The sequence below is a fragment of the Dryobates pubescens genome, chromosome Z (genome assembly GCF_014839835.1).
Source record: "Dryobates pubescens isolate bDryPub1 chromosome Z, bDryPub1.pri, whole genome shotgun sequence".
Classification (NCBI taxonomy): Eukaryota; Metazoa; Chordata; class Aves; order Piciformes; family Picidae; genus Dryobates; species Dryobates pubescens.
The window spans coordinates 107,457,286-107,482,240 of record NC_071657.1 but is presented as its reverse complement, the minus strand read 5'-3'; the positions used below and the strand labels follow the sequence as shown (position 1 = coordinate 107,482,240).

Here is a 24,955-nt window from a genome sequence, read left to right as displayed (position 1 = left end):
CAGCAGCACGCTGCACTGGGTTAGGAATTAGCTGGAGGGCTGAGCCCAGAGAGTGGTGGTGAATGGTGCACATCCAGCTGGAGGCCAGTCACAAGTGCTGTACCCCAGGGATCAGTGCTGGGCCCAATCCTATTCAATATCTTCACTGATGATCTGGATGAGGGCATTGAGTTCACCATTAGTTAAGTTTGCAGATGACACCAATTTGGGAGCAGGTGTTGATCTGTTAGAGGATAGAAGGGCTCTGCAGAGGGACCTTGACAGGCTGGACAGATGGGTGGAGTCCAACAAGATGGCATTTAACAAGTCCGAGTGCTGGGTCCTGCTCTTTGGTCACAACAACCCCATGCAGTGCTACAGGCTGGGGTCACAGTGGCTGGAGAGCAGCCAGGCAGAAAAGGGACCTGGGAGTACTGATTGACAGCCAGTTGAACATGAGCCAGCAGTGTGCCCAGGTGGCCAAGAAGGCCAATGGCATCCTGGCTTGCATCAGGAATAGCGTGGCCAGCAGGAGCAGGGAGGTCATTCTGCCCTGTACTCAGCACTGGTTAGGCCACACCTTGAGTCCAGTTCTGGGCCCCTCAGTTTAGGAAAGATGTTGACTTGCTGGAACATGTCCAGAGAAGGGCAGCGAGGCTGGTGAGAGGCCTCGAGTACAAGCCCTATGAGGAGAGGCTGAGAGAGCTGGGGTTGCTTAGCCTGAAGAAGAGGAGGCTCAGGGGAGACCTTACTGCTCTCTACATCTACCTGAAAGGAGATTATAGACAGGTGAGGGTTGGTCTCTTCGCCCAGGCAACCAGCACCAGAACAAGAGGACACAGTCTCAAGCTGTGCCAGGGCAAGTTTAGGCTGGATGTTAGGAAGAAGTTCTTCACAGAAAGAGTAATTGGCCATTAGAATGGGCTACCCAGGGAGGTGGTGGAGTCACCATCCCTGGAGGTGTTCAAAAAAGGACTGGATGTGGCACTTGAAGCCATGGTTTAGTTAGTCATGAGGTGTTGGGTGATAGGTTGGGCTTGATGATCTCTGAGCTCTTTTCCAACCTTGTTGATTCTATGACAGCATTCCTTCCCTTCCCCTGGCAAACCAAGCTGTAGATCTCTGCTGGTGAAGGATGCAGGAACCCTCACAGCACATTTGATGCCTCCTGTCCAGATGGGCAGAGACCTCCCAGCAGTGTCTGCTGCAGATAAGCTAAACTACCAGGGTAGGGATGTGAGCTACAGCCAACATTAGCTAGTAGTGCAAAGAGCAACTCAGAAGCAAAGCTGCCTTTTTCACCCCTTTACTCACTTAACTCTGGGATTCTCTCGCTAAAAACAACAGGAAAAAAACCTCCCCTAACAAGTCAAAGGCTCCACAGAGTAAGAAATCCATTGCACAAAGCCACTGCAAAGCACAACACCATTCTGTGATGCAACGATGTTTTACTCATGTTAAGCAACAGCAAAGGTCTGGCCTGTTTTTTTTGTGGAGGTCACTCCAAAATAAACTCCTTGAAACAAAAAAGACAACAATTTGCACATAGATAATTGGGATGATGACCTAATTGTCCATACAATTTAAAACACAGAGCTCTGGCTAAGAACATTGGTGACCAACAAAACAGTGCCAGCTCCTGGAGCGAAGGGACAGTGGCTCCAAAGCTGAGCACTTCACCCAAAGGAAAGGTCAGCCCTCCCTGGCAAGCAGGGAAATACCCAAACAGATTTCATGGCTGCTGGCAAGGTAGAGTGTCACAGATGAAATGTTTGTCCTTGCAGATATTATAGTTGAAACCTCACGTGGCTTTCAGCCTGAGTGCCGCAAGTGTATCTGGTAGTATGTAGGGCACACATCCCTGGGAGAGCAGCCCAGGGAGCCCAGCTCCAGATGCATCAGAAAGCCTCACTGAAAGTTTCCCAGGCATATGAACTCAGGCACGTGCAGTTTCCATAGTCTGATGAAAGGAAAGGTTCTCTCCCAGAGTCTGACCAGCCATGTTCCTGTACATCTACCTCTTAATAATATCATTAATACAGCTCCAAGCAAAGTGGCATTAATCAGTTCAGTAAACCAGGGATGCTAGTGGCTCTTTCCTCCATCTTTTCAGTAACAGACCAAAAGGCAAAGCAACAAGCCTGGGAACAGTCAATATTGACTCAGTTCCTACTTTAACCCAAGGACCTTCCTTCACAGAGCAGGGCTCATCCCACTCACTTACAAGCTAAAACCTTCCATTAAACCCCATCACTGTGCAGTTTCTTACAGTTAAGAGAAAGAGGAAGGAGTCCAGGAAAACAAACAAACAAACCAACCAAACAAAAACAAAACCAAACACCACCACAAACAAAAACAAACAACCCCCCGAAGGAACAGCCTAGCAGATCAGCAAGGACTCTGAATTTTAATTCTTCATTCTTTCATGGGGCTGAAGCCCATATATCTCTGCATAGATACCTGTTCCAGCACACAAACTTCAGGATATCATACCACGTCATACACAACAGAGCTGAGCTCCAGCTTCTCCTAGCCTGCAATGCCTCCAGGAAGCTTTCAGCTTTGTCTATCCACTATTTGAAGCTTACCTTGTGTGAGTTAATGAGCAAACCTACAGCCCAAACAGACCAAGTGCTACCAAGCTTGGGACAGGTATTCTTCAGGCACATGAAATGGTGTTGAAAACAATGAAGAGACATGTGAGACCTCTGCCCAGAATGCTCAGATCCTCTAGGAGAGGAAGTCCTTCTGGGGCTGGAGGTTGTATGGATAGCTAAATTCTTCCATTTGCTGAGCTATGACATCTCCTCACTACCTTCACTGAGAGTGGGAAATACCAACTATGTAACAACCTTTCCAGACTTGGTGTTGCATCAGTAAAGATAGCTACTACAAAAGTAGTAAGCTGAAGAACCTCTAGTGTTAGCTGATGTTAGACTTACAGATGATGATATAGACTTATGAATGATTCTACTCCAGCATGTTTAGAGAACAAACCTGTCTAATAATTGGATCCAAGAGGCAGTGCTCCCACATGCTATGACCATCTGATTTAAATACATTTCAAACATTGGGTTTTTTAAACTTCAGTATCTGAGGCTCCGGCCAGCCTGATCTAGCGTGGGGTGTCCCTGCCCATGGCAGGGGGGTTGGAACTAGATGATCCTTGTGGTCCCTTCCAACCCTGACTGATACTATGATGACGATCTTTTGGAGGTGTCATTTTCCCTTTGAATTTTGTCAGTCTTCTAGGAAAGTTCCCAGTAGCTCACAATATCGCAGCATCTTCAAGCCATATTTACAGCTCTTCCATTGTATTTTGTGTAAAGAAAAACTTTTAGCTCATCATTACAACAGCTGCTAATGAAGATCTCTAGGCTTTCTTCAAGCCGATAAAGAGAGGAAGACAAATATTTTAAGTAGCCATTAAACTGTGCTAAATCAACGGTGATTTACACAGGATTTCTATAGCAGCACACAGCACATCCACTTTAATATCAAGTAAGTTAATTGTGATCAATGATGCTACAGCAGAAGGCAAATGAATTCTTAATGACAAGAAACTTCGCATGTTACGAAAATAGAAGCTAACAAGAAACCACTTTGCTGCACTTTCCATATTAATTGTTACTACTATGTTGAAAAAATTTAAAGCAAAACGTAAGTATTTTAAAGACTTTCATAGACCAGTCAATTTTACTGAAGATAATTGGATTAGGAAAAAAGGATAAAATTTTTCTAATATTCATTTTTTCTCTACATTATTGGAAATTTATTTTTTACAGGTGTTAGATTAATTAAAAAGCTACCATCACATAATTCAGGGTTGTATTTTTAGCCACTGAATACACAAGTGGAGACTTTATGGGTGTCCTTGTCTTACTTTTACAACCCCTTTTTTGACTTGTAGGTTTTAATGTGCATCATAACACCTCTCATCCAGCAGTAAGAAATTCTCTGGGGAACACTTGCAGAAAATAGGACATTGAGTCCATAATTAAAGTAATCTCTTCCCAGGCAGATGCTTCAGTTGGCTCTGTTATCACATATTACAAAAGGCATCTTGAGGCCTATAAAATGTGCAGCAAATGGCTTCAGAGATGAGAAACAGCAATTTTTCATCTCATTTTGATCCATAGACATGTAAGTACTGTATTGCCACTTTTTGGTATGAAGCCAAATAACTATTGTGGTTGTTGAAATGAGCTTGGCAGTAACCAAAATTAAAGAGTGCTCCAGTTTTTGTCCTCAGTCAGGAAAGGCTTTTTCTAACCATCTTTGCACTTAGCAAATAAGCATGCCATCTCAAATATGTGAGTTAATGCCTACATCTGGATTTAGAAGAAGGGCTTTCTGCAGCTTAACTCACCATACATTCTCTCTTGGCTTGTTAAAACCATCATTCAAATTATGGCCCTAACATCTTCACTACTTTGCAGTGTGGTCTGTGATACTGATCGGAAGCATTTCTGCTGTTTATCTTTTGTACTTCAGGACATTTAGGATATGACTCTTTGGATTCTGCAGTATAATTTGTTCCTATCAGTTATAATCCTCTGCATAAACACTAATGCTGATAGAATTTGGGTGAGTTTATGTGATGTAGTTTTGGTTCCTGATTGCAGCTAGTGTGTCATATGTGGGCAAAATTTGACCTCAAACTGCTGAAGTACTGAAAAAGAAATACAGACAGATGGACTTTCTTCCACTCTTAATTTCTTCAAAGTTGTCATTTAAAACTCTTCTGCAGTTAAGAGATGCTTGCCTGTATAAGCATGTTTTTCACAGAAAATTTAAGTGTACGTTACTACTTGAGCTAAACAGCTTACACTGAGCTAAGAGTGGCATTTAAAAGGCTGTAAGAGAAGATTTTCTATTTGTTACATTTCTAACAGAAGTCTGCAGAATATTGCTGCATCTCCACATAATACTTCATAGATTATTAAAGTTCAAATAAGTAAGATGGGGAAAGTTAACTTGTGTGAACTGAGAATACAGACAGAGCATCCTTATGTGTCCTTGGCTGGCTACACAAACAAAGCACAATTTCAAACAATTCATCTGAAGGCATTAATTTTAAAAAATACAAAAAGTGTTGTCTAGGCCTTTGATGACAGCATGGACACGCCTGATTGCTCTGCTGGATCAAGGCCAGCGCTCAGCATCCTGCAGTACTGAGCTCCTCTCAAAGTTATTTCCTAATAATCCCTTGCAAGAAGTCAAATGCTTCCCAGAGAAAGGTACAAACGATACACTTATCTCAAACTCATTCATGCACTGGACACTTGTTGTATTATCTGCTGGAGAGCTGGCACTGAAATGATCAGACCCTTTCAGTCAGCCGGGGGGGACATTCCAGGGCTACAAAGGGCTTCCATGTGTACAGTGTCTGGTTGTATGGGCTGGTCTGCAGCAGTGAAATCGAGCTTCCTAAAGCATGTCTTGCAGTTGTCCTCTTCCTTTGCCTGTACTCACGCTTTTATTCACTGCATGTTTATCTCTGCAGAATGGTTCTGTGTACATTTACTGCTTATTCTTCATATACCAACCTTTCCAAAAGAACTCACAGGAGCTATTTCATGCCTGTTTCATGAAGCATTCTTCTGAGATGTCATTTTGAAAGGTTTGCCATCGATTGATTGTTAGCAGCCAACGGATATTTCATTTAATCCCTCTGATACACAAGAAAACCTCCTAATGGAAGCAAACTATTGGAGTGTGTGTAATACACTTTATAGTCCAGTCATGTTTTCAAAATTAAGCCATCTTGAGAAAAGGGGAAGACAAAGCACCTCTTTGAATGAAACAAAGATGTGAGTTGCTGATAAACTAAAATGTGTTCTGAAAAATAAACCTGAAGTTAAATTTCAGAAATAAAAAAAGGTTCTAGAGGGAGTTTTAAACACAACTACTGATAACTGTATTGCAGGATTGGGAATTGATGATCTTGTAAAAAAATAATGGGTAGGTTGCAAAGAAAGGGAAGAAAGTAAAAATCTATTCTTTGCATCTAAAATGGCCAAATTAATGTTTGTGAGAAGGGAAGTAATTCTCACCATGATTGTTTTATGATTTAGATAATACTAGTAGAAAATGATTGAATTTCATTTTACTTCATGCAGGAAGTGCCAGTCTTACATGGAACCATGCCAAGATCTTAACAGAGTAGCCAAAAGCTATATTGAGCTGCCTTCTGCTATTGTATGTTACAAGTACATAATATATTAGATTTCTATCGTATGAAGAAAAGTGTCCTAATATTGTATCAGCTTGCAGTTTCTATTCTGGCATTACACAATGTTGTTGAAAGCAGCATTTTGTGATTTTGCTCATATTTTTAATTAAGTCCAACTAACTTAGCAATAGAATTTTCATGCTTTTATTTTTAATGACTATTCACATATCTATTCTTCTTGGCTTTTTTGGTTGTTCTTTTCTTGCACCCACACAGCATGAGGAGCCTAAAATAGCAGATGGCCAGTTGTCTGCAAACTTGGAGAAAATGTTAAAATCTGAACATTCCTCTCATTAAAGTGTGCTTTTAGTAGGAGTATCAGACAACAGGCTTTACCTCCAGGAAGAGAGGGGGAAAAACCCCAAGATTTTACAAATTTTATGAAGTTGTCTTGTTTTATTCATTAGAAGTCTACATGGGAACTAGACAGTGATCCATTTTGGTCAGTGGAGACTGAGGGCTTGATTCAGCTGCCTAAATATATCTAAAATAATTTTGAATGTCCTGTGAAACTAGTAGAGCTACAGAGACCTGGAGCTGGATGCAGAACTGAATGTCAAGCCCTAGATGTCAGTGGAACGAGATTGCACTCCCATTAATTCTCAAGGGAGCTACAGCTGGCACATAAATACCTAGCTGGAGGTATTGACATATTCCACTGCCAGTTGAAAACAAATGGAGATCCCCTCAAAGAGTGGAAAATGAGATGCTAACTTCCATCCTGCTCCATGGTTTTCTTCCTTCGCTCTGAACACATCTGAACATTCACCATCACAGTACACTTTGTGCTATCACTTTCTGCTAACATTTCTGAAAACACCCAGAATTGCTCACTGCTCACCTTTGTCTACTTTAGCACCACAAAAATACATGAAACTCAGACAAGACTAATAGACAAGCTCAATCTAATTCTGCAGTCAGTGGAGTCTATGCTGCCTGGGGTCATACTCAGAAGAGACACAATGATCCCGTGCACAGTGTTTGCATTTCAGTGGAAAATTAACAAACACAGAGGATGAAGAAGGTAATCTGGGCACCAGATCAAAATAAGGCATGAGAGCAGAGCCAAGATCTGAATCAAAAATTGGCTTGTGATTTCCAGAATGTTACACATAATGCTGACTGACAGTACAACAATGTCTCTACCCAGGGAAGTGGAAAACCAAGCAAAGGGGTGATTTTTCTTCATAGCTCCACTGAACTGGCACACCATCAAGAAACAATTACTGATGATTTTTTTTCCCCCACAAGGCATAAGTTATACCATATAGAAAAATAAATCTGCAACACTGGGCTAACATCAGAACTACCCTGTCTGTAAACTAGGACTTTTATCTTATTTGGTGCCTGTATAACTTTTGTCTTAAACAGAGTCCAAAACAACATTGAAAAGAGTGGTAAGAAATGTCCCCTTTTGCCTTTACAACACAGTAACTGTTAGGAAGAGAAGGGTGGTGCTTAGCTGAAGCAAGGAGCTGGAGCTGCACAGAACCCTGTAGCCAAGGCTGATTATGCGCTGAGGTTTCCATGTGTGTTACAACACGCTCTTCAACTGGCTGCAAAGACTGCAAATCATGGCAAACAACAATGTATCTCATTGTACAATTCTGTTTCATCATGAGGAATGCAAATGTATAGGACCACATAATTAAGAGCTGAGTGGTTACATCTAAGTACAAGGGAACTAAGGGAACCTTAATTCTGCTATTTGCTATTTTCTGTTTACTTTCCAATTTTAATATGTGTATGCATGATCATTGTATATAGAGTAAACAAAATTGTGTACTTAATCCTGAGGATAACCCTCTGTAGTTCTCTCAAATAAATGAAAAAAAAGAAAAGAAAAGAAAAGAAAAAAGCTGTAAACAGTGTCTTAAATGACAGTTTAGCTCAGTGATATACCAGAGGAGTGTTGTTCCTTGAGATAATATAAGCCCTTTCCCATCCTGGATAGAGGACTAAAACAGCAAACCATGTAATCTTCTTGGATGTGTGTTCAATATGTCCATAATTACTACCATAGGTTTTCTGTAATTTTTTTTTTTTAAATAGTTAACCAAAACTCTCAGAGTCTTTGTGTTCTGCAGTGTTTGTACAACATGATATTTCAAGTTTGTACATTAACACAGTTGTCAGTTTCTGGAAACAGGCTTAAACACATGAGAAGACCAGTTCTGGAACAGGGTACTTCAAATTTCCCAGAAAGGAGTTGCATCATTAGGTGACTATGGAAAAGCCATACTCTCACAGAAAAACGCATCTCCTTCCTTGAAGGTTTCTCTAAGTTTTCAGCTGTCTGCCTAAGCATTCAGTCCTAAACCTTTTCCAATAACTCTGCTGAGAAGCAGTTGCCCATGCTTCAGAAGTGATGTGCCAGTGCCTTGGCTCAGCAATAACATTTCTCTTACCTCTGATTTCACAGTTATTCTCGTGTGCACCATAAGCTGTGCTAATTAGGTGTCAGATAACAGAAACTAGTGTATTTGGTACCTTCAAAGACTTCTCACCATGCAGAATTTTAAGGTCAGTTGCGACAGGTCACATCACTTATATGAGATATTAGACACTGCCTGCAGGCTCAGAGAGCATTCCACTATTAGAGGTTATCATGCATATAAGCATAAACACAATTATGATTATAAGGCACCTGTTCAATGAATAACAAAAATGGCTGTGTAAGGAAAATACTTATTTTCCAAAGAAATGTCTATAGCAACCTACCCTACTTAATGCAGTAGCTGGAACTTCTGCAATAAAGCATGCTACAGTGAAAACACAATATGCTTTTGCAATGTAGGTCAGTTTTATCACTTTTACAAACTAGTAAGTTAAGCCATCTGTAAAACAACAGGCTTAGCAACTAAGATGTAATGCAGCCTGCCACCCTGCTTAACAGCCATTATTATCCCTCCTGACAGGCTGAGCCTTAACTAGGTTAGCCTGAGCTTAGAACAGAAATTGCAAACAGTAAAACCCAGCTGAAGGATTATTAAGACAATATTTCACAAAGTTGCATACAGCCAGAGAAATGACTTGTTAGTGCAAAAGACTACTGGGCAGGGTGTGTGTGTGGGGGGGGTTTGGTAAAAAGCATTTAGAGACCTTGGCAGTTTGCTTAAGAATCTCTAGTGCTCAACACCTGTTTGAAACAATCTTAAGGTACTGCTAAGAAACTATTCTGTAATAAATGATGCACTTTAGCTTGTATTCTGTCAACTCATCTGCAAGTATCCATGGTAACAAAAAATACTGAATGATTACACTGAGATATGCTATAGGGTCATCAGCAGCTATATTTCTCTTAGAAGTTCATTTTATAAAAGGGTGCTTCTAAATATTTATTTATTAGCCAGAATAAAGTACTTTGACTATTAAAAAAAAAAGAGAAAGAGAGAGAGAGGGAGAGAGAGAAGAGAGAATAAGCAACAGTTTGCACATTAATGATTGTAACATTTTTTTTGTGTGTAGAAGCAGCCACTTTCTCCCATGGAATGAAAGGCTCTTCACGATTCCTTGTCATGGTGAAACCACGCTTTCCAAGTGAAACCCTGAGCCAAGGAAGGATGTGTGGCTCAGTCAGGCAATACTGTGTTCAGACCCAGCAGTTACACTGCTGTATGCCATGGAAGTAACTCAAGTACCTCAAATTGTAGAGATGAGAAAATTTTCAGTGGGAAAGGAAAGAAACTGAGTGTTATTCTGGCAAGCTGCTGTACAAGGTGTGAACCCCCAGGTTGCTGCATACCTGCATCTCCTATCCCCAGGAATGATTCCATCTCCCTTGCAGGAGCACCCTGCAAAGCTGAGCCCCACATACCTCCCTACAGCATCCTAGTTCCCCTCATTTCAGAGACTAAAAACTACTAGTTCTTCTTTCCTGCAACAGCAGCAATACTTTGGATGTCCTTCACTGGCTGTTTTAGTAAACTGAGCATAGTCAGGAGCCATCGCCCCTTAGCCACACTTGGGAGCTGCATGGTCAACTGGTAGCTGGAAACTGCCAAAGTTATGCCAGGAAAACTTCGGACAGTTTATTGACAACCATATTGTAGCAGGCAGGCTGGTGGATGGGAATGTCTGAATTTACTAATATTAGCTTTACCTGGCTGCTGATTATTATGAAACTTAGCAACTTAATACCTCAACTCCTTTGTCATATTTGTTCGGTTACCAAGTGGTACCAGACCTATGGGACTGACAGCATAACCACACAAGTTGTGTTTCTTAGGATTTCAAGCTTTTTCAAGACTGAGGTGTAGCGGAGCGCATCAAAAAGCACAGATGCAGCGCATTTTGCTCATGGCAGCTATAGGGTTATGATTTCCCTGTGTCATCAACCTCCACTCCTTACTGGACCTGGAGGGGAACATGGTGACCAAAGATGAGGAAAAGGCTGAGGTCCTGAACGCCTTCTTTGCCTCAATGTTTAACAGCAAGGTAGGAGTCCAGGATGAGTGGCCTCCTGAGCTGGGTAATAGGGTCGGGGAGCAGTGTAATGCCCCAGAAATCCATGAGGAATTAGTCCGGGACCTGCTGAGCCACTTGGACACCCATAAGTCCGTGGGACCGGATGGGATCCATCCTAGGGTGCTGAGAGAGCTGGCAGATGAGCTGGCCAAGCCGCTCTCCATCATTTTCCTCCAGTCCTGGCTCACTGGAGAGGTCCCAGGTGACTGGAAACTGGCCAATGTGGTCCCCATCCACAAGAAGGGACGGATGGAGGAACCTGGAAACTACAGACCAGTCAGCCTGACCTCAGTGCCAGGGAAAGTGATGGAGCAGATTATCCTGGCGGCAATAACTGCGCACCTGAAGGATGGCCAAGGGCTCAGGTCCAGCCAACATGGATTTAGGAAGGGCAGGTCCTGCCTCTCCAACCTGATCTCCTTCTATGATCAGGTGACCCGTCTGGTGGATGTGGGGAGGCCTGTGGATGTAGTCTGTCTGGACTTCAGCAAGGCCTTTGACACCGTCCCCCACAGTAAACTGCTGGCTAAGCTGTCAGCTCGTGGTTTGGACCACAACACTCTGTGCTGGGTTAGGAACTGGCTGGAGGGCCGAGCCCAGAGAGTGGTGGTGAATGGTGCCACATCCGGCTGGCGGCCAGTCTCCAGTGGCGTCCCCCAGGGATCAGTGCTGGGCCCCATCCTCTTTAACATCTTCATTGATGATCTGGATGAGGGGGTTGAGTCAGTCATCAGCAAGTTTGCAGATGACACCAAGTTGGGAACAGATGTTAGTCAGTTAGAGGGTAGAAAGGCTCTGCAGAGGGACCTTGACCGACTGGACAGATGGGCAGAGTCCAATGGGATGGCATTTAATAAGTCTAAGTGCCGGGTGCTGCACTTTGGCCACGGCAACCCCATGCAGAGCTACAGGCTGGGGTCAGAGTGGCTGGAGAGCTGCCAAACGGAGAGGGACCTGGGGGTGCTGATTGACACCCGCCTAAACATGAGCCAGCAGTGTGCCCAGGTGGCCAAGAAGGCCAATGGCATCCTGGCCTGTATTAGGAATAGTGTGGCCAGCAGGAGCAGGGAGGTCATTGTGCCCCTGTACTCTGCATTGGTTAGGCCACACCTTGAGTACTGTGTCCAGTTCTGGGCCCCTCAGTTTAGGAAGGACATCGAGACACTTGAACGTGTCCAGAGAAGGGCAACAAGGCTGGTGAGAGGCCTTGAGCACAAGCCCTATGAGGAGAGGCTGAGGGAGCTGGGATTGTTTAGCCTGGAGAAGAGAAGGATCAGAGGCGACCTCATTGCCCTCTACAACTACCTGAAGGGTGGTTGTAGCCAGGTGGGGGTTGGTCTCTTCTCCCAGGCAACCAGCACCAGAACAAGGGGACACAGTCTCAAGTTGTGTCAGGGGAGGTTTAGACTCGAGGTGAGGAAAAAGTTCTTCACTGAGCGAGTCATTCGTCATTGGAATGGGCTGCCCAGGGAGGTGGTGGAGTCGCCGTCCCTGGAGGTGTTCAAGGGGAGATTGGACGTGGCGCTTGGTGCTATGATCTAGTTGTGAGGTCTGTTGGAACAGGTTGGACTTGATGATCCTTGGGGTCTCTTCCAACCTTAGTTACTGTGATACTGTGATACTGTGATACTGTGATCTTCATGTTCCCAGTAGAAGCCAGAGCAGGTCAAGAGTACATGCAAAAAACTAACAAAAACATAAAAACTAGCTGTGCACTGGCTTGTGGAAGATTTGCTTGCTGATCTTTGTCCAGTTCCTCCTGAGTATTGCCCAGGGAGAGTCATCAACGCTGCAAAAATCACACACCAAAGCTTGTGCTAATTGATAACCTTATTATCCATTCCCAGAGGTGTCAAAGACTAATGAGCTGATCTGAACCACCAATGTGGTGGCAACAAGCAGTGTAAGAAACTCTTATCTATGTTGTACTCTTGTCTATAGATTCAAACACCTTTTGTAAATATTTTAAATTTATATTAAACTTCAAAGTAATTTAATTTATTTTAAATTTAAACTAGACAGTCTAAACTGTTAAAATATCTTGATTAAGTTAATTATTTGGTATAGAGAAGCAAATGGAGATGAACAAAGTAGAGTAAACTGAAAATCTGAAGTCAGAGGACTGGAGAAGGCAGGTAGACTAACACTGAACATAGAAAAATAACTTTGCTTATGGGAAACTTGTGATTTAGTAGGCAGAGAGGAAACAATAGTTGTGTCAAGAAAGTGTGAGCAACTGAAGAAATGAGGAGGACGAGGATTAGAGGCAAAACGTATTGCTCCTTTCTCCACTTCCTTCAGCTGAGGAAGGCACTTACTCAGAAATCCTGCAGCCAGTTGTGATCCTGGAGCAAACATTGACTTCAGAAAATGTGAACCTTTCCACTTCTCTGAATCTATCCTGCAGGACACCAAACTGATAGAACTGAATCACTTTGCTCATCCTCAAAGACAAACTAGTATCATCCATGGAGCATCCTCACACCATGGGCTGAGGTAATTTGTAAAGCCATTGAAACTGATAGACATCTAGGCCCAGGGAGCAGCTGCACTGGTGGGCTGATCAGTGCAAGATTAGACCTTTCAACCCTGCCAGTTTAAAGCACGGCAAGGCAAGACAGTTTTGATGTCTCTGCACCCAAACTGCAGACACGCATGCTGCAAATGACCGTCAAGAATAACCTCAGATTTCTGCCATGCATGTTCTGCACCACCTTAGCATACCTGAGGTCTGCCATACAGTGCAAACACTCCTGCTTTTGAAGAGGGACTATTGCTGAAGAGGTGAATCATGACTCCTACAAACAGGGAACCAAAACTGGTCAGTGCTGAACTAACCCTGTTTCCACTGAAGCCAGTGATAAACCTTCCACTGAAATCAAGGCAGACAAGCTCTCACTCACACAGAATATGTGCCTTTATGGCGAATCATCAGTCATACTTGTATTGGTATTTCTAAAGAGCTATTTGTTAGCACTTCTTCAACAAACATGAACAAAAACAAACAAAAAACCCAAACAAACACCCACCCCCCACCCCAAAAAAAAAAAAAAAAAACCACCAAACAACCAAACTCACACAAAAAAACCCTACAAATATGGGGGCAGGGAGGGGAGGAATCAGTCATGGGAAAATTAATGGTGGCGTCACCATCCCTGGAGGTGTTCAAGAAGGGATTACATATGGCACTTGGTGCCATGGTTTATTAGTCGTGAGGTCTTGGGTGACAGGTTGGACTTGATGATCTTTGAGGTCTTTTCCAACCTTATTGATTCTATGATTTTATGATAATGCCTCTTTATAAGCTGAAATCAAAGCTCTCAATTGAGGGGTCACATCTCACATGAACAGATACACTCACAGTCACTATGCAAGTTAAGACAAACAATTATTCTTGAATACCAGGAAAAACAAAAATCTGAGAAAGAAAGAGAATAAGCAAGAAGTATTGAGAGAAGCTGCACATCTCATATTTTTCTTTGGCAGCTCAAAGAAGAAAATTTAGCTGCTACAACTTGATCAACAAAGGAAATTATTTGTAGAAAGGAACTTAAACTTAACTAATTTTAAAAAATCACACATTTTTCAACAGAAAAACACACAGTTGGCAGATTTCATCAAGGTTCTACTATGCACAGAAAATCTTCAGCCACAAAAAACTCAATATTCTTACTTCTTATTGACATACACACTTTGCAGGACTGAGTCCTTGACCTGTAAGGTCCACACAGAGACAGATTAGACTAGTTTGTTATCTTCTCATAGTCACTGAATGCATACGTACATGAAGTTGACACAACCCGTCCCTGCAGGTGGAGCAATCCAAACAAAACTGAGGTTTGTGGTCGGGAGATGGCTCACATGGGATGCAACCACGCTGCACATAAACTGGTTTCCAAACTGGTGATCAGACATAATTCCTAGGAGAAAGACATGAGGGAGATAAACAGTGACAAATGTTAATGGCTTACTGCAAGGTGCTAACAGACTGAGAAATACATCTGCCATGTGTTTGATCATGGCAACATGGAGCAAAAAAAACCCAAGAGTGTGCCACTGAGTAATTAGAATTAATGCCAGTGAAAGCACTAGAGCTGGAGCTGGCCTTTGCTTGAGCCAAGGCTGACTTTGTATTTACTACTGTTACTCTTCAGAGAGACCAACACCAGAAGAGTTATTTGTATTTGCTGTAAATAAGTGTTAGTCCATTGCCTGAATTATACCATTACAGATCTAAACCAAAATAAAACCTGAAGGGGAAAACCACTGTGTTTTAATAAGCCAAATGAAGCTTTTACAGAAAGGTGTTGTCTTTCAGTAGGCAAACACATCTCCCTGGGAAAAAAAAAAAACAGAGCAGCTTCGGATTCATAAACTCTTCTTCTGATCTGAAAAAAAAGCAGCAACCTTCAACAGATTTACCAGTATATATTCCTTTGATGATTCTTTTTTTCTCTTTTTTTAAAATCAGTGTCTAATATATGGGTGAATCTAAATGTCATCTATTAGTCCCTCCACCTGGAATTCACTGCAGTTCATCATGAGACAAACATTAACCCATTCTTTTGAATGCACTTATCAGAAGGAAATGCCTTGTTCCAGGTTACTTCAAATATTGAACCTTCAGCTCAGAAAATAGCAACATGGGCTGAAACATTGCTAATGGGATCAAAAGGAAAAGCAAATGGCAGCAGGCACCTCTGTTCTCAGCAAGGTCACTGAGCTACAGCTTGGTGGCTGTATCTCAGAAGCTTTATAGTGCCTGGTATTTCTTCTTTTGTTGCAATTCAAACAGGCTTCATTTCTCTGCTATCTCTGCCTTTCAGAATCCTCTACAACTATACTTGACAACAGTTCTTCTGAAATGTAAACCCAGCAATTTCTTTTAACCCCTCAGTCATCCAGAGGTGGAAGGATTTTTCAAGGCAGGTATTTCCAGTAAAGAGAGGGATGAATTCCTCCTGATGCAAATCCCCTTCTCCACCTGGGGCCTCTCCAGGGATGGCCATGCCAGCAGCACTGTGTGGGGAGAGAGGCTCTCTCTCACAAGTGAACCATTTAGCATTTTAAAGATCAAAAGCAGCATCTGAAATCACATTCAGGTACTGGTGAGGACCACAGACTGTAGCTCAGGCTTACAGATGTTATTTATCTTGAAGTCTATTAAATTCTCAATCAACTTCATTTTTGGGGTGGAGAAATCCAGTCACAGTGAGTTTAAGTAATCATTCCACAAATAACAGGAGGGAGTGGATGATGGCAAAATACCTGTATCTTTTACAAAGAACCACCACCTGCTCACTTAGAATCTTTCTAGTTTCACACTTAAGCATACACACAAGGTCTTTCATCATTCATGCAGTTACACTCTTTAGCTTAAATCCCCAAGCAATCCTAAAGCCTGTTGTGTCAGGATGGCCACAGAGAAAGCTCAGGTTTCCCTGGGCAGAGCCCCTTTTTTGGGTCAATACCTACTACTGCTCTCCTTTACTGTAAGACACTACATGCAGATGAGCTTTGGCCATCTCTTACCACACTCTACTGCCATTTTAAGTTATTTGCCTCACTTGTCTAATTGGGAGGGGTGGCATTAATATCCCCAAAGAAGCCCTCTTGACTGCTGCCCAGGCTCACTGCTGCAGTCTATCCTGAATTCCTTTGGAGGGTGAGAGGTATTTAGGAAGGTGATTTGCTTTGCTGAGTTTTAAAGGTGTTGAATGCTTCTTTTACAAAGCTGAGGGGCTTGTCACTCTGAGGTTGGTGCTAAAACTAGTGATTTGAGTGATGTGGGAAGGGATCTCTGGGACTGATGTGGAGCACTAGCTCTCATCTATCATCATCTCTGCACAGCAGGAAACAGAGCCAGATACAGACTTTAGCAGGTTAATTAAATAATAGACACTGTCAGGGGAGAAAAAGGACCAGCCCTTCAGTCTGAAGAAATTCCACTTTTGCCAGAGCAGCCAAATTCAAGTGAGGGCAAAGACTGCCCTAACACACCCCCCAGCCGAGGGATAGGCACAACCAGCTTGGGAGATGTGACTGCTTCCCTCCCCGGCAGCAGCTTGTGAGTTAATGAATTCCTTAGGTTTCAGGCAGTAGTCTGCAAAAATGTGTCTCATACATCAAACACATACAACATCTGTGGAGAATTTCTTTTGCCTTTGATTTACAGTTTAAAAAAAGACCAACTTTGCAATGACTAGAATAAATTCTAAACAATAAAAAACCCACAACTCCTTCAAATATGCACATGGAAAAAAAAATCAATGAATTACACAGTGAAAATAAAAAAATTTCCAATGTTAACATTTTATAATAATTTTATCTTTATGTTTTATTAATAGTTATACTTAGGATTTTTTACAATAAAAATAACCACCACTCATCTACTGGACCTCTACTGGGTACATTAACTCAATTGCAGAGTTCAGAGTCTTCAGAATATTTCATAATAATTAAGTACAGAAACTTCAGTGTGTGCAGAGTGATACTTAAAAGACCTTTTTGGTCAAATCCCAAAGTTTCCTACTAAAAAGGTGAATAAAAAAAATCATTAAAATGCAAAAAATGGAGCAACGCAATTGATACTAAAAGCTGGCTAAATTGAGGATAAAGACTGCTATTTCCTGCTCTTGCTTCCACGCTTTTTTGCAGTCACCTGCTATGAAAGGAAACTCCTCCCTTGTCCTCCATCCCCTCTCCCACTTGGCAAGCTGTTTCTCATACCAAGTGTTTGCCCCATAAAGAATCAAAGGGCAAACATGAAACAGCATTCTGCTCAAAAAACTCCCCAAACATCCATACAATAAAAACCTGACTATACAGCAGCTCTCAGAACAAAACTACATGCTACATATACTTCAGACAGCTTCAAGGACAGAGTGTGCCTTCAGTTAAGGTGCCTGGCTCAACCTGACATTGTTCTACAGGCACTCCCTCACACGTCCTCTGACCAGTGCAACAGTGAACTTTCAAGTCTAGTGTTTAAAAAAATAATAATCTCAAGTTAAAATTTTAAGGTCACTCTGTATAAACCCCTGTAAACACTTTCCCAGATAATCAGTGCTTCCATGTTTGAATTCCATTACTGAATGCTGAAACGTTCAAAGGTTTGTCACAGCTGCACATCCCCAGCTCTAAAATGTGCCACATGCAAAGATGTCGTTAGCATCTCTCTGAACTCCTTCTCCCTTGTTTTTCACAGTGTGCACTCGTCAGACTGGTGTGTCTCAGACATCCGCACTTTCTAGATTCACCATACCCTAAAATTTCTGAGACTTTAGGAATCTCAGTGCAGGCATTCAAATCCCAGACATGCTTCGTACCTGCCAACAGCACTGCTAGGAGAGGAACCAGACATGCTCAGTCTCTCTCAAGATTTAACTCAGCAGCTGTCTTTATTGTGTAAACTTTGCAAAATGTGCTTAGCCCTATTCAATGCATTACCTACACTCACAAGCAAAGAACTTCTGTGGGAAGAGAAAGATTTTGAAAGGTGGTTCAAGTACAAGAAATTCAGGGATAGAGAAAAAAATATTGAATGGGGTATCTTAGGTAAAGTCAGAAGACAAATAAATGGCTTCGACCTTTACATGTATAATCAGAGACACTAGTAGGGGTGTATCAGCTAATTCATATTCGGTTTCTTTTATAAGGTGGCATACAGGAAAATGAGTGAGATGTGAAGATGCTGGTTTAGATGGTCTATAAATGGCCAAGAACAAGTGCAGCTCCTAAATTTTTTTTTCTTTTTACCTTGTTGTGCAGCTTCTCCAAAAGGCAGAGCTATAGAGGGTATGAATTATTCTCCCAGCGGGGCCCTCAGAAGCTAGAAGATGACCTTTTCTACTGACATGATTTGGGAAGCATCTAATGTAGGTACAAGCATTTCCTGCTTCTGAAGTCTGAGAGACAGCCTCCTTAAAAAACACTTTCCTAAACCAGAATTTTATACAAGGAGCTCCTCTGTAAGTCAAGGTCTTTGGTAAATCTTTCACTGAGGCTGTGTCTCCACAGAATTTCCAGAACTAAACCAGATGGTTTTGCATTTACTATCTGAATTGAGTAAGATGTTAAAGGGGAGAGTTAATGTTAATGTTAAATACAGGTGTAAAATGAATGACAACATTTTGGGTTTGCCACCTCTAAAGTGACTATCTGCTACATGTTTTCATTTTCAAAGTTATAGATGAATGACAGCAAAATGCCAAACATAACATATTTATTAAACATCAAGAAAATACAGCTGTCAGTAACCAATTCACACTGGGATCTTGGGGAAAGCAATCATTCTGGATTAGTAGATAACAAATTTAAGACAGAAATAGACACCTTCCAGTTAGATTTTGCATTATGTAAAAATGAAGTACCTAGTCTTAGGAACAGTCTTTTCCCCTAGGAAACACAGCTGGAAGCCTATGCCTTCCACTCATGCTCTAGCATCTTGAAGGGTGATTCACAAACTCACAAGCTAAGCACAGTTCTGCCTGGTGTTATGAAGCAGGGAATAATGCAAACGGGACTGTGTCAGATTACACCTCCCATGCTGAATGCCATGATCAAGAAGCCAAACCAGAGCCTGCAGCTTACTTTTCCCATGTAGCACCCAGGATTTTTTTCTGAGGAGGACTGTAGGATTATTTTTCTTTTCCAAAACTGAGAGATGTTGATAGACAAAAGGTATCACTTTGGCAGAGAGTTTAATGCCATAGTATCTTTTTCACAGAAGCACACACTCTCTGTGAAGCTGAGGATTAATTGTATAGAGAGGTCCTAACACTCTCCCATTGTGTGTAAGACCACATTATTAAGATGCAAGAGTGCTGGGACAAGTGACATAGCTTGGTGGTAGTGACAAGGAGACTGGCTTTGTAGCAAAGTCCCTATAGGACAGGTCTCTCAGACTTCTCCAGAATCAGTGCTCTCCTGAAAGTTAAGGGTGAGCCAAATGCCCCTCCACATCATTTGAGGAGCAACTGTGGTATATTTAGGAGGTAACTGGCATGACATTCAATTCACAGAAATCCAAGTGCAGGCCCAAAAGAAGCTTTAGGCTAAATTCACTGTGTCCATTCTACGTCTGCTGAAGCTGCAGCTTTCGGACCACATTTTCTGAGTTAGACACTACTTAAGTCTCTGGATGTTTAAAGGACATTTTTGATCCTTACCTGTAAACACATGTAGAAATGAAATATAGGCTTTTCAGTTACTGGAAGATTATTTGAGCAGCATTCTTAAACTGTTATGAGCCCTTTTCAGGACAGAAATCTAAGTCTTAAAGTTCTTTGGAGAACTAGTGGTATGAAAAAAAAGTTTGTTTTGTTGGGTTTTGGTTTTGTTTGTTCCTAAAAAAACCCAACACCAATCCAAGAAATACATTGGTAGTTTGTGTTTTACAAAAGACTATTGGGAGCAAAATAGTATCTGGAGCTGGGAACTACAATTTCTACAACATGAACATAAATGTATAGTTATGAGCTTATGCAGTTTCTACTGAAGCAAGTAGCCTGTTAAAGGTAATCAAGTTACCCGGGCAGGTTCCTCTCAAAGACAGTAAATGTGCAGCATCTGGCACCAAGTGAACTGCACCCACCTAGCTAATAGGCACTGTGGCTGATTGATTCTGAGGGAATGATTTCATTCCACTTCACAAGAAAAACACATCTTGTTTGATTGAATGTAACAGGCTGATAAAGCACTTGGTGGCCCTTGTGATCTATTAAGGGTCAGGATGGTTTGATAAATTATTAAATAGTATGAAGAAGGTGGGGGGGAAGAGACCAGCAGCCATCAGATACATTCTTCAAACCAGCAAAGTACTACCTTTATCTTTCTTGAAGTCATAGGTTTGTGTTTCATCATTAATGTTGCTATTTTGCTATTAAATAATAGACCCTTTCAGCATATGCCACATTGGGGAAAGTACCATCTAGAGGAGAATAAAGAAGAGTAGAAAAAGGATGGATATCTGCCAAACAACTCAATAAAATCTGTCACCAAAATCCAGAACTCCTTTTGTGAGCAGAAGCAAACTGCAGACTGAACACAGCAATCTGATTCCTGAGGGGCACCACTGTGCTGCAGCGACTCAGACTTGGGACAAGAAGTATTGAGTTTGTAATGGTTTGCTATATGTGTAAAAATTTAAATGTGTTTTCTTTATAGTTCTGAAAAAGCAATCTCTTACCAGTGTGCATTTGAAATACATTCAATACATTGGGATCCAGGTCTGAAGCAGTTGAGGTCAGGGCACTGAGGTGCTCTCTGTTCACATTTTTTGACTATTTACTGAAACAAGCACTTCACCAGAAAGGTTTGCAGGAACAACCCCTAATATGCAGAGCCAAGCAAATTTGCACTGGAGGACAGAATATTTTTTTTCCTTCAACTCTCTTTTACCATTCTGCTCTTAAGGGATGGTTAATCAAAACTTTTGAGCAGCCTTTTGTTAGAAGCCACTTAGGGGTGTAATTTCATCTCTGGGGTTTATGAGTGCTGGTCTCATTAAACCTAACAGGAGTTACACATATGGAAATTGTGTTGCACGGGAAGGAGAATATCCCCTTTCATTTGCATAATTCCCCAAGACACTGAATGAGTCCCTTGTGTGATGTGTGATATGGCTGCGTGAGTCAAAGGGCTGGGGGTGGTGAAACCCACAGTGTGCTGGTGGGTTTAGGGTGACCATTTTCAGGAAGGATGAGAGGGCAATTTGCAGCTGAAGTCCAAGTGTTCCACAGAAAGCAATGCAGTACTAAGTGCTCCAAGGCAAGAAGATTTAGTAACAGTAAACAGGGAGCAGCAGCATTATAAATAGTAAATGCTAAGAGGCTACCATGTTGCTGAAATATAGAAAGAAGAAAAAAAGCTTTTCAAAAGCTTGAGCCCAAACCTATTTAAAATGTTTTCCTAAGAGCCCCAGCATCTTTTAGAATAGCAGCTTTTATACTTTTCTTTATAGAAACCTGTTAGGGTCTTACCTTCATTCTGTACTATCTATTCATAGGCCTATTTTAGAAATGTATTCCAGTTACTCTTGCAAAAAAGCAGCTGTCCCTGGCTTGCACTCACACTTTTTTATGCTTTAACTGTTATTGCTTTTAGCTGTGAGTTTCTCATCCATATGAGCAACTCTTGTAGAACTTCCCCAAAATATCCCATGGTTATGAACCTTCACACTCCACAAACTGTAATATGTGTCCCAGGAGCCAAATATCAGACACAACACTTGATAAGTTTTGTACCAGTGACAAATGTTATGAAGGACCACACTGTTATCATGCCAGACATCTACTCCCATCAGACTCATTCTCAGAGCCAGCAGTGACCGCATCCTTCTCCTTATCGCAATGATGATTCACCACGGCAGCACTAGACCCCCTGGATTTGTCCCAGATTGCTTTAGTAGAGATGAAACTGACAATCAGCAGTCTGAACTGACAAACCCATGCTGACCTGCTAACTGAAACAGAACCATCAGCCAGCCAAACCTTTTTGCTTACCAGCACAAGTAAAATGAAATAGAACATTTCTGTGTCACAATTAGAAATCAGCTGGAGAGCACAGTAACAGTGTACATGATCCGCCCTCTCCCATAGCACACCTACATCTTGGTTAGATCCATAATGCATCCTTCCAAAAACAATTAGTGAATCTTCACCCCAGACTCTTGCTGTGCTGTTTGCTCCTCCATAGTCTAGTATGACTAATTGAGATAATTGCCTTCAGGCTTTACCTGCAAAACCCTGATTCTCTCTTTATTTTAAATGAGCTTAATGTATTCTGGCAGCAGTTGGCCTTGTAATGCAATGTCTCTATTTTGATCCTTTGCCCACAGTCATGTTTTGCATTTGCCCATGTTGCTGTCACTGCCTCAGTCACTGAAGGGCACACTCAGCACCTAGCATCTTCCTTCCACTTGTACTGTCCATAATTACATGTTACTGACATTATTGGTGATTTTTAAAAATTGATTGTTTCCTCAACAGGGAACTAAGTTAGTCAAACCAATCAATAAACATACACTCTTTAAAAATATTAATAGAATAGAATAGAATTTACCAGGTTGGAAGAGACCTTTGAAATCATTGAGTCCAACCTATCATCCAACACTATCTAATCAACTAAACCATGGCACAAAGCACCCCGTCCAGTCTCTTCCTAAACACCTCCAATGATGGTGACTCCACCACCTCCCTGGGCAGCCTATTCCAATGGCCAATCACTCTTTCTATGGAGAATTTCTTCCTAACATCCAGCCTAAACTACCATGTTTATTTCTCTGACAACACATCCTGTCAGTTGAGAATCTGGAGAAAGCAAAAAAGTAATCCTGTGTTTCATTTCTTTGCCTGAAGCTTACTTCTTCTAAACAAAACATTATCAGTCCCAAAATGCAAAAGCACTTCCAGATCAGATACAAGAAAGGCAAACAAAAGCAAGCTACCTAGAGCAGTCAGTGTAAACAGTAACCTGCCATTATTGAAGCCTTTGTCCTCAAAAGATCACTTTATGACTTAATTTTAAAGGCTAAAGTTCTGCAGCCATTTCATGATCAATACAAGATCTTGAACTACTGTCCTGGGAGTATTGTAGTACAGCTGCTGCTGGGCTGACACAGCAACAGGGCTGAGCTGTATCCCCAGCCTGATGCACGCCACTCCATGGACCTGAGCAAGCTGCAGTCCCCTCTGTGGTTGGTGCCCTATGCACTTGTGGGGAAAAGAAAATGAAACCAAAAACAACGTTCACATCTGGAGCTTAGCCATTGTCTATGTGATGGCAGCTAATGCCACAGTGTGTATGAAAATGAAGTGTGCTACAGAAATAGGGTACAGTGGGCCCCCAAACCAACCCACAGTTTTGCTGGACAGAAGACAGCTTAATCCAGGGCTGTGACACTATGAGGACAAAACCAAGGAAACTATCGTCTGTAAGAGGGCTGAGTTTCATTTCAGGGTCCAGGACAGCAGTGGGAAAAAAGATTTAGTATCCAGGCTGTGACATGCAGGGGGTTCAGTGGGAAAAGAACCCCCTTGCTGCTGCTGTGGGCCTTCAAACTAGATGCTTGAAGTTAATCTTAAAACTTGCTTGATTCAGTTCAATGAACAAACACGTCGCTGAAAGTCTGCCCCTCTGACCAAACAAACCCCCCTTCCTAGGATAAATATTCTAAGATTTTAATGCAGTCTTTAATAGGTTTTTAAAAATACAGTAGGTCAAAGTAACACCCAATGGACTGATGAAGACTAATGAGCAGTCACATTAACATATAAAGTGAGGGCTAAAAATATGAAGATCAAAACATGGCTCTGCTTCTTGACCTGCTAATGTACTCTTAACAAGAGAAATATCGCAGAAAGCTGCAGCCCTCCAGCAAAGCTCATCATTGTTTTGCAATACCTTGAAATGAACAGGAAAATATGTGTGTCACCAAAGAGACAAATGCGATTTTGGACCTCAAGGTCTCAGCTAGGTTTGTTTGTACTTCAAGGCAGACTAGTAGTTTAGAAAATGATCATGTTTCCTAATTTGCATTAATCTCAGCTCTGCCACAGTTGCTAATTGAGATGACTTCTTGCTAGAACTTCCAGTTACTTTGCAGTCTCACACTAACATCTGTTCTCACAAATACCAGCCCTTCTCTATGTGTCTGTTCTTTGTCCTGATGCTGATGCTTTTCTTGAAAAGCATCTGTTGGTTCGTGTGTGGAATTAGTGCTTCTGGATCTTGCTCATCATTGATAGAGAAATGTAAGAGGACATTCCTAGCAAGTAATATGCTTGCCACAGATGAGTAGATTAAAGAGACTCCAACTGATCTACAACTATGGGCCAAACAAGGAAAAGTTTTTGATCTGGAAAAATGGGAAAGCTTAGAGCTGGCTGAGAGAGTATTACTTGTCACTGAAGAAGACTGTATTGAATAAACTGTTGCTTGGGTAGACTGAAGCCTACTGTCATGTGTGTGAATCATAATGGAGACGGCCATTATGGAGTGAAGCTGAAGACAGAACCACAGTGTCCTCCTGGGGAAGCTGCTCCATGCAAGCAAGGAGTTGCCGAGTCCCACTTCCACAAAACATATTGCTAGTAAGACATTTGTGATCACTAATTGGGGTTGAGATGACTTTGGTATACTCCATGCTTACAATGCTGCCAGGTCTTTATTTTACAGTTTCTCTCAATGAATCACCACATTTCACTTTGGAATACTTCCCACAATTGATTTTCCACCTATTTTTCATGTAAATATATCTAAATACCAGCAGTG

At 41.8% G+C, this 24,955-nt stretch overlaps 1 protein-coding gene across 2 annotated transcripts in view; it reads right to left on the bottom strand.

The window, feature by feature from the left end:
* Nucleotides 1–24,955, bottom strand: part of RELN (reelin) — a 277,932-nt gene that overhangs the window by 187,246 nt on the left and 65,731 nt on the right. For both annotated transcript variants that reach the window (XM_054178701.1, XM_054178702.1), the window contains exon 3: nt 14,466–14,601. In XM_054178701.1, the coding sequence (XP_054034676.1) occupies nt 14,466–14,601 (136 nt within the window). The remainder of the gene's footprint in view (nt 1–14,465; nt 14,602–24,955) is intronic.